The 9658-nt window shown below is 53.3% G+C and overlaps 1 protein-coding gene across 5 annotated transcripts; it reads left to right on the plus strand.

Annotated features, from left to right (window-relative positions):
• The first annotated feature begins 3043 nt into the window (after window positions 1-3043).
• On the plus strand, window positions 3044-8420 carry LOC130391451 (neuronal acetylcholine receptor subunit alpha-4-like). Of its 5 annotated transcripts, none has more exons than XM_056601629.1 (6): window positions 3044-3112; window positions 4884-4928; window positions 5013-5122; window positions 5860-6750; window positions 7216-7390; window positions 8295-8420. In XM_056601629.1, exons 2-6 carry the CDS (start codon window positions 4899-4901, stop codon window positions 8418-8420), a joined length of 1332 nt encoding a protein of 443 aa, XP_056457604.1. In that variant the 5' UTR covers window positions 3044-3112; window positions 4884-4898. The 5 variants fall into 5 exon arrangements, with proteins under 5 accessions (XP_056457604.1, XP_056457580.1, XP_056457588.1 ...); XM_056601605.1 differs by having other exon boundaries at window positions 3064-3157; window positions 5860-6869; window positions 7263-7390; XM_056601613.1 differs by having other exon boundaries at window positions 3064-3157; window positions 5860-6818; window positions 7263-7390.
• Window positions 8421-9658: the final 1238 nt, after the last annotated feature.

Genomic DNA, 9658 nt, shown 5'->3' on the forward strand with positions numbered 1-9658 from the left:
CTGCTGGTAGGTGGGTAGGCCGGCATTTTGATGTGTCAGCCGGTCGGTAGTTATTTATGTAATAAGGTTACGTAGGTATTAATTAAAAGGTAAATAGGTCATTATAGGTAATATGGGTCCGGTAATTGGTCATTCATTTGTTTAGGTGAGGTAGGTAGACATTTAATGAGGTTATCTATTAATTAATGAACATAGGTCAGGTGGGTAGGGAGACGGGTATGTAAGGTCAGGATCCAGTCTAGGATCTAGACAGAGAGTGACAGACAGGCAGCCAGACAGATTTTGACAGATAGGCAGACAAAAAGACAGACAGATCTTGACAGATAGGCAGACAGAAAGACAAACAGATCTTGACAGATAGACGGACAGACGGACAGACAGACTCCAGAATGGTCATAATAAACCCTAAACCTCAAGGTTACCTGTCCATGCGTGCCTTTACCCAAGATCCACCTCGACACAAGGTCACAGATCAGACCGGCGTCTCCAGACACAGACGTCTCCACGTCAACAACGCAACAACAACAGCCACTCGCCGAACTGAGACACTTAAATAAATCATGGCCAATGATATGTGGGCCGGACGAGGGCAGCATCAGAAACACTTTGTCCAGGAGCATTAAAGAATATCTTCAGAGAGGAGAGGCTGGATATCAAGGACTTCTCCTACTGGCCTAATTGTCGTGTCGGGAGCGCGTCAGATCTCCGGCGGGGAAACCCGAGACGCTCCGGAGGGCAGCGGAGGTAATCGAGTTCCGCGCCGGAACAAACACACACAGAGGGAACAGGGAGGAGGAGGAGGAGGAGGAGGCAGGGGAAGAGGAAGAGGAAGAGGAAGAGGAGGAGGAGGAGGATGAAGAGGAGGAGGAGGAGGCGAAGGAGGAAGAGGCGGAGGAGGAAGAGGAGGAGGAGGAGGAGATTTAGGATGAATAGGAAGAGGAGGAGGAGGAGGAGGAGGAGGTGGCAGGGGAAGAGGAAGAGGAAGTGGAAGAGGAGGAGGAGGAGGAGGAAGAGGAGGAGGAGGTGGAGGAGGAGGTAGAGGAGGAGGAGGAGGAGGAGGAAGAGGAGGAGGAGGTGGAGGAGGAGGTAGAGGAGGAGATGGAGGAAGAGGAGATGGAGGAAGAGGAGGAGGTGGAGGATGTGGAGGAACAGGGGAGGAAGAGAAGGAGGAGGATGATGGGGGAGGAGGAGGCAGAGGAGGAGGAGGAGGAGGAGGAGGAAGAGGCAGAGGAAGAGGAGGATGGGGAGGATGGGGGAGGAGGAGGAGGAAGAAGAGGAGGAGAGAGGAGGAGGAAGAGGAGGAGGAGAGAGGAGGAGGAAGAGGAGGAGGAGAAGAGAGGAGGAGGAGGGAGATTAGGGTGAAGGGAGATGGAAGAGGAGGAGGAGGAGGTGGAGAGAGGAGGAGGAAGAGGAGGAGGAGGGGAGGGGAGGAGGAGGAGGAGGGAGCTTGGGGTGGTAGAGGAGGAAGAGGAGGAGGTGGAGGGGGAGGAGGTGGTGGTGGAAGAAGAGGAGGAGGAGCAGGAAGAGGAGGAGGAGGGGAGAGGAGGAGAGAGAAGGAGGGGGAGGTGGAGGAGAGAGGAGGAGGGGGAGGTGGAGGTGGAAGAGGACGGAGGTAGACAACGCCTCTGGTCCAGGGGAGAATCAGGGTTTTATTAAGACGGATCTGAGCTGAGGACATTTATGTATTACTGCAGATGGAGGAGGTTTTGAAACTTGAAACTCTCAGATCCCTCACTTCCTCCCATCATCTCATCCCTCTTTCTCTCCCCCCTCTCTCCCTCTATCTATCTCTCTCTTTGTCTCTCTCCCTCTCCATCCATCCCTCCCTCTCCCCCCCATCCCTCTCCCTCTTTCTCGCCCCCCCCCCTCTCTCTCTCTCTCCGTCTGTCTCTCTCCCTCTCCCCCCATCCCTCTTCCTCTTTCTCTCCCCCCCCTCTCTCTCTATCTCCATCCCTCTCCCTCTTTCCTCTCCCCCCATCTCTCTCTCTCCGTCCGTCTCTCTCGTCATCCCTCCCCCTCCGGTCTCAGGTCTCCCCATGGCAGAGGTCGCCGTTATGACGCCGCATTCAACTCGTCAAACTCATCAATGCTGCTTTTAAACTGTCAGCCTCTGATTGTCTGCCGTGTGACCTCACCGGTACCCGGATCATTAAGGATGACGAGCAGCTCTGAGAAGAGACCAGAGCTATCATCGTAATTGCGTAATCAACCCCGGCAAAGTGCAGGTGACATAATGTCTTTGACCTCTGACCCGTCAGGTGAGAGCAATCAATAGAGTGGGCTCCGGGGATCAGAGGAATCAGAGTTCTGCCTCAACATCGCTGCTCTGAATCAGGGCTCTGAGCGGGAAGGTCTGCCTCAGTGTTTTACTAAGACATCTGCAGCGGATCATTAATTCTGTTCCGGTCCTACTTGTACTTACAGCATGTTTTACATTTCTTTCTTAAATGGGATTCCTCCACGCAAACCTCTCTTTGTTTAACGGGTCCTGCATCAACAAAGTGATAGATTTGCTCATATATTTGACGGGGTTTTACGCGCAGGAGCGTGGGTTGAGGAAGACGTTAACGAGTACCGCTGGTGAGACTGGAACCTGGGTCGCTACATGACCTGCTGAGGGAAACCTGACGGTGTAACTGGGTGGTGTCCCTACTGCGTGAACCCTGACGGTGTAACTGGGTGGTGTCCCTACTGAGTGAACCCTGACGGTGTAACTGGGTGGTGTCCCTCCCTACTGAGTGAACCCTGACGGTGTAACTGGGTGGTGTCCCTACTGAGTGAACCCTGACGGTGTAACTGGGTGGTGTCCCTCCCTACTGAGTGAACCCTGACGGTGTAACTGGGTGGTGTCCCCGCCTACTGAGTGAATCGTGACGGTTTAACTGGGTGGTGCAACTGGTTGGTTTCCCTCCCTACTGAGTGAAACCTGACGGTGTCACGGTGCCCTGACGGTGGCGCTCCGCCCTGACGGTGTACCTGTCCTGACGGTGTCCCCGTTGTGTCCCCAGTGGGCTCCCAGGGGGCCCGAGGCCACGCGGAGGAGCGGCTCCTGAAGGACCTGTTCGTCCGCTACAACAAGCTGTCCCGGCCCGTCGCCAACACCTCCGACGTGGTGCTGGTCCGCTTCGGCCTCTCCATCGCCCAGCTCATCGACGTGGTGCGCACCGCCGTGTAGCCCGTAGCACCCTGTAGCCCGTAGCACCCTGTAGCCTGTATCACCCTGTAGCCCGTAGCACCCTGTAGCCTGTAACTCCCTGTAGCCCGTATCACCCTGTAGCCCGTAGCACCCTGTAGCCCGTATCACCCTGTAGCCCGTAGCTACCCTGTAGTCCGTAGCTCCCTGCAGCCTGTAACTCCCTGTAGCCCGTAGCACCCTGTAGCCCGTATCACCCTGTAGCCCGTATCACCCTGTAGCCCGTAGCACCCTGTAGCCTGTAACTCCCTGTAGCCCGTAGCACCCTGTAGCCCGTAGCACCCTGTAGCCCGTAACTCCCTGTAGCCCGTATCACCCTGTAGCCCGTAGCACCCTGTAGCCCGTAGCACCCTGTAGCCTGTAACTCCCTGTAGCCCGTAGCACCCTGTAGCCCGTATCACCCTGTAGCCCGTATCACCCTGTAGCCCGTATCACCCTGTAGCCCGTAGCACCCTGTAGCCCGTAGCACCCTGTAGCCTGTAACTCCCTGTAGCCTGTAACTCCCTGTAGCCCGTATCACCCTGTAGCCCGTAGCACCCTGTAGCCCGTAGCACCCTGTAGCCTGTGCACCCTGTAGCCCGTAGCACCCTGTAGCCCGTAGCGCCGTGTAGCCCGTAGCACACTGTAGCCCGTAGCGCCGTGTAGCCCTCTGCATTATTAGCATTAGGAATTAGCGGTATTAGCATACCCCCCTGTAGCCCGCCCTGTGTTATCGCCAGTGTCATTAGCATTATCAGTGTAAGCATTATGTATTATCATTATTAGCATTATGTATTGTCATTATTAGCATTATGTATTGTCATTATAAGCATTATGTATTGTCATTATAAGCATTATGTATTATCATTATTATCATTATGTATTGTCATTATTAGCATTATGTATTATCATTATTAGCATTATGTATTGTCATTATTAGCATTATGTATTGTCATTATTAGCATTATGCAATCGTAAGGAGCATCTCAATTCCGAGAGCGCCGAACCTTGAGACAGATTAGTCTGGTTGTTGTTACCGAGCTGCCCGCTCAGGTGTAGTTTGCGGCTCCTTGGAGGTAGAACATGATCAGGACGCAGCCCATCAGGGTAAGAGGGATGTTTTCCACCTCGTTGGCCCACAGCTCGTTAGCGTTCTACTTGCCATTCATAGCGCCATAGTTTGTCTTAGCAAAGCCAGGAGGTTCTGACCTGTCCAACTGTAAATATGGAATGAAACAATTGATTAAAAAAAATCGAACAACTAAATACTACTTAGCCAGGAATATATATTAGTTACCTGGTACAACATTTACTGTGTTATTCTTATAATTCTGAAATAATTAGTAGTTTCGGAGCTGGTGTCAGGTCTGGAGTTACAGGGGACTATTCACCGTTTTGTTACAATATTAAAGGAAATGGCAGACCTTTTGAATATCAACGCGGTAGAAAGATCAAAGTATGAATTATGTAGGGCTGTTATTTCCAGGTTATCCATTAGGCTATAAATAATTGATAGGAAGAATAGATTATACGCATCCCAGGATTTCCCAAACGCTCATGAATGCACAACGAAAGCAGCTTACAAATCGCCAGTATCTATTTTATCGATACCCGATTTTATCGATTCTTGATTAATTCTACACCAAATCTAGAATGAAAATTATTTTTTGCACCTTAATATTTTTTTCTTCTGCTTTCCTACTCGTATCAGGATGAGAAGAACCAGATGATGACGACCAACGTGTGGGTCAAGCAGGTATGGAAACAGAACCTGAAATCCAAAGGGAATCACCGGGTTGGGTTTACTTTGGTCGCTCATTCCTCTGGGTCTCTCCTCCAGGAGTGGAATGACTACAAGCTCCGGTGGAAACCGCAGGACTATGAGAACGTCACGTCCATCCGCATCCCGTCTGAGATCATCTGGAGGCCGGACATCGTGCTCTACAACAAGTGAGGACCTTGACCCCATGAGGTCGAAACACTCAGAACCGGTTTATTGGATCGTCGGTCCGTCAGGTTTTCTGTCATTCCAGCAAGATCGATCCGTCGCATTTCCACTAAAACTCCTCGATACTGAATTCATAACATAGCAATATGATATAAAGGTGTTTCATTGTACCTTTCAATGTCAGATTTGATGGACTATATCCACATTCAATTGTGTAGAATTACACCAAATCAGGTGCACTGGCCAAATGTCACAGACACATTTAAAGTTTATTGTTATCTCGTGTCAGCCGGCTCACAGCATTCCTCACACATCAATATTCATTAAAACCTTTCACTCACCGTGCTGCTGAATCAGATCCCATCACACCCAGCGATCCTCACGATAGAGCGGGAGGCTGCTCCCACGCCAGCTGGAACACCTTCTCTGTTTCCTCGTTGCTAAGCATCCTCTCGCCGTCTCCCTCTGTCTGTCCCTCTCTCTCTGTCGGTGTCTCTCTCTCTCTCTGTGTCCCTCTGTCTCTCTCCTTGTCCCTCTCTCTGTGTCCCTCTGTCTCTCTCCTTGTCCCTCTGTCTGTCCCTCTCTCTGTTTCCCTCTGTCCCTCGGACCGTGTCCCTCTCTCCATGTCCTCCTCTCCCTCTGTCCGTGTCCCTCTCTCCGTCTCCCTCTCTCTGTGTCCCCCTGTCCCTCTCTCTGTGTCCCCCTGTCCCTCTGTCTCCCTGTCCCTCCCGTCCCCCAGCGCCGACGGGGACTTCGCCGTGACCCACCTGACCAAGGCGCACCTGTTCCACGACGGCCTCATCAAGTGGACGCCGCCGGCCATCTACAAGTCGTCGTGCAGCATCGACGTCACCTTCTTCCCCTTCGACCAGCAGAACTGCAAGATGAAGTTCGGCTCGTGGACGTACGACCGCGCCAAGATCGACCTGATCAGCATGTCCAACCAGGTGGACCAGATGGACTACTGGGAGAGCGGCGAGTGGGTGATCATCAACGCCGTGGGCAAGTACAACACCAAGAAGTACGAGTGCTGCATCGAGATCTACCCGGACATCACCTACTACTTCATCATCCGCCGGCTGCCCCTCTTCTACACCATCAACCTCATCATCCCCTGCCTGCTCATCTCCTGCCTGACCGTGCTGGTCTTCTACCTGCCCTCGCAGTGCGGCGAGAAGATCACGCTGTGCATCTCGGTGCTGCTGTCGCTCACCGTGTTCCTGCTGCTCATCACCGAGATCATCCCGTCCACCTCGCTGGTCATCCCGCTCATCGGCGAGTACCTCCTCTTCACCATGATCTTCGTCACGCTCAGCATCATCATCACCGTGTTCGTGCTCAACGTGCACCACCGCTCGCCCAAGACCCACGGCATGCCCCACTGGGTGCGCCGGGTCTTCCTGGACGCGGTTCCCCGCGTCCTCTTCATGAAGCGGCCGCCCACCACCGCCAAGCAGAACTGCAAGAAGCTGATCGAGATGCTGCACCGGCCCACCGTCAACGCCACGCCGGGCAGCTCCCAGTCGCTGTGGGCCAACATGGACACGCGCGTGGGCGTGATGAACCAGCTGGTGGACTCGCTGTCCTCCTCGCCGTCCCAGAGCCCCGACATCCTGGTGTGCTCGCCGTCGCCGCCGCCCTCCCCCATGCTGGGTCTGGACCTGGAGGAGCACCCGCTGAAGCCCCAGCTCTCCCGTCGCTGCTCCCCCTCCTCCTCCTCCGGCGGCGGCGGCGGCGGCGGCGGAGGCGGCGGCGGCGGCGGCGGCGGCTGTGGCGGCGGCGGCGGCGGAGGCGGGGGCCAGTACTCCGTGTTCCAGGACCGCTCTCGCCGGGGGTCCCGCTCCCCGTCCCGCTCCCTGGAGCCCAGCCTGTCCCTGGGGCCCGCCCTGTCCCTGGTGGCCCTGGCCGCGGCCCCCGGCCCCGAGCCGAAGCCGCTGGCGCAGAACGGCCGCTCGCTGAGCGCCGAGGGCGTCGCCGGCAGCGAGGGGGGCGGGCTCGCGGCCGACGTGCACCGCTGCCGCTCGGGGAGCTTCCAGTTCTGCTGTCTCCACGACGACGAGGCGGTGGCCGGCCCGGGCCGGGGGGCCGCCGGGAGGAGCAGGAACCCGGCCCTGAAGGAGCCGGCTGCGGAGGGGACCTTAGAGCCCGGGAAGGAGGCGGGGCTCCGGCCGGACTTGGGGGTCTCCGTGCTGTCCCCGGCCGTGCAGCGGGCCATCGAGGGGGTCCAGTACATCGCGGACCACCTCAGGGCGGAGGACGCAGACTTCTCGGTGAGTGGACACCCCCCAGGTGTGTGTTTAATGAGGCGACCCTCAGAGTCTGGCGCCGGGCAACGTGCAGAAGGCCTCACAGGAGACGGAGGGCTGATGAGCTTTAGATAGTTGATGAAAATGATCGAGGAGGTTGTAAAAAAGGTTTGATAAAAGGCGCTGCAAACATGGAGACTACCTAATGCTTGCCACCAGGGAACTAAAATGTCAATAAGCAAATGTTCCCAGGTTAATTCACTGGTTTGTTCTTTAATTTTAAGGGCAGACGTTGAATGACGTTTAGTTAAAGTTTCGTAAGTGATTAACTGTAGCCATATCATTTAATGAAAAAAGGCCAGGTTTATTTATTCTGCTTATCTTGCCAAATACAAAGGTTCTGGGTCACAAGGCTCGGTTCCGACAGCGTTTTCAATCTTTCAAGACGCCCATCAAAAATGAAAAGCTATTTCATGCCACAGTGAAACGTGTGTTTCAGGAAACCCAATAAGCAGGAAATGTATTTTAAGCCGAGTGCAGCAGCCGCAGATAAATTCTTCCTGTTCCCCGAATCACTGCAATATCAGAGGAGTTACGTCTGAAGGATCCTGGCAGAGTGAATGCGATTAGTTTCAGAAAACTTGTACACTGAGAAACCAGAGAGCGTTGAGGTAATAAACACAACATCGTGACGCCCTTAGCGTCGGAAGGTGCCCATCAGATTGACCTTGAATCTTCCATAAGCCGGACAAAGCCAGGATGGGCTGACATTCAGCAGACGGCTCGCTCATGATGGAAGAAACCGGCCAATCGAACGAGATCAATCCAGGGCGGCAATCGACAGCTGGTGAGAGTAGCGAGCGGCCGAGTGTGAAAGGTGGAGTGTCTAATCTGCGGCCCCCGGCCCCCCCTGTCCCTCTCCCCCCAGGTGAAGGAGGACTGGAAGTACGTGGCCATGGTCATCGACCGCATCTTCCTCTGGATGTTCGTCCTGGTCTGCATCCTGGGCTCCGTCGGGCTTTTCCTGCCCGCCTGGCTGGCGGGAATGATTTAGGCTCCCCCCCCCAGGTCCCCCATCCCACCCCCCCCAGGTCTTGCCCCCCCCCCCCACCCCCCACCCCCCAGGTCTTGCCCCCCCCGGCCTTTCTTCAGTTAGCGTACGGACGGCTATATATCGGTTCTGTGTTTTTCCCCTTCTGGCTCCGAAGCAGTCGCCGTCGGTTACAGAGGACATCCTGGCTTCGAGGCGGTCGCCGTAGGTTACGGAAGATCTGCTGGCTCCGAGGCAGTCGCCGTCGGTTACGGAAGATCTCCTGGCTCCGAGGCGGTCGCCGACGGTTACAGAGGGAGGTCCAGAGACGCGTATACTGGCTTCACTCCGGCGGGTGTGTGTAAATCTTTTATGAGGGCAAAAGGCCAACTGTAAAAAGGTAGCTCTTCACCTCTTCCTCCCCGCCGCTGCCGCCACCTTTTATCGCAGCTTGCGGACTGAAGGGGGGGGGGGGGGGGGCTTTTAGAGGACGTTCAAGCTAATTAAATCTGTTCACAAATTTTACGATGCTCACACACGATTTCGGTGTCTCACTTTATTCTAGCGCAAACATTTACATGTAGTCTGTACTTTTGGTCTGATATTGGGTTGAAAGCGTGGGAATTGTTGAATTTATATTTTCTTCACACACTTGATATGATCTCTGTTGTGAAGGATGCAGGGTTTGTAAAGAACGTTTAAAAGCATAAGTGTGTCTCTAAGGCCAGTCGCTACAAAGACTTTTTAAAAATGTGGTTCCTCAAAAATTTGGAGAAATCTATTTTATTTTGTGTTTAAATATTTTCTTGGGACACACATTATGTGGGGATCATATACTGTCACGATATTGAATTTAAAACTTAGCGCCATACACCAAATGTAAAATCCCAGCAGAAGTAAGATTTATCTTTCTATAAAGAACTATTTTGTGTGTATATTAAGCAAGATGCCGCATGATGACCCAATATTTATACATAATTATTTATTCTAAACAAGATACTACCAAAAATAAAACATTGACCTTCAAATATATCAACTCGAATTTCCTGCTTCTTTGCTTTTCATCACGAAATTCAGAAAGGGTAATCCATTCTTAATTTCTCACTGAACATATTCCCAAATTCCATCACTTTTAATTAAACATTAATTAAAAGTGCTTTTCTTGAATGAGTTTTCGTGCCACTGAGAAACTGATAAACAGTAAAGTGAAACCCATATTAGGATGGTTTCCTGGTGTCGTTGCTACGGAGAAGCAGGGTCCC

This window comes from Gadus chalcogrammus, chromosome 1 (assembly GCF_026213295.1).
Source record: "Gadus chalcogrammus isolate NIFS_2021 chromosome 1, NIFS_Gcha_1.0, whole genome shotgun sequence".
Taxonomy (NCBI): domain Eukaryota; kingdom Metazoa; phylum Chordata; class Actinopteri; order Gadiformes; family Gadidae; genus Gadus; species Gadus chalcogrammus.

Excerpts from the sequence above, each read along its gene's own strand:
- LOC130391451 (XM_056601596.1), top strand. The coding sequence starts at position 4,899 with ATGATGACGACCAACGTGTGGGTCAAGCAG. Across the intron at positions 4,929-5,012 it reads CCAACGTGTGGGTCAAGCAG|GAGTGGAATGACTACAAGCT; the intron begins GTATGGAAACAG and ends TCTCTCCTCCAG. Across the intron at positions 5,123-5,859 it reads GACATCGTGCTCTACAACAA|CGCCGACGGGGACTTCGCCG; the intron begins GTGAGGACCTTG and ends CCCGTCCCCCAG.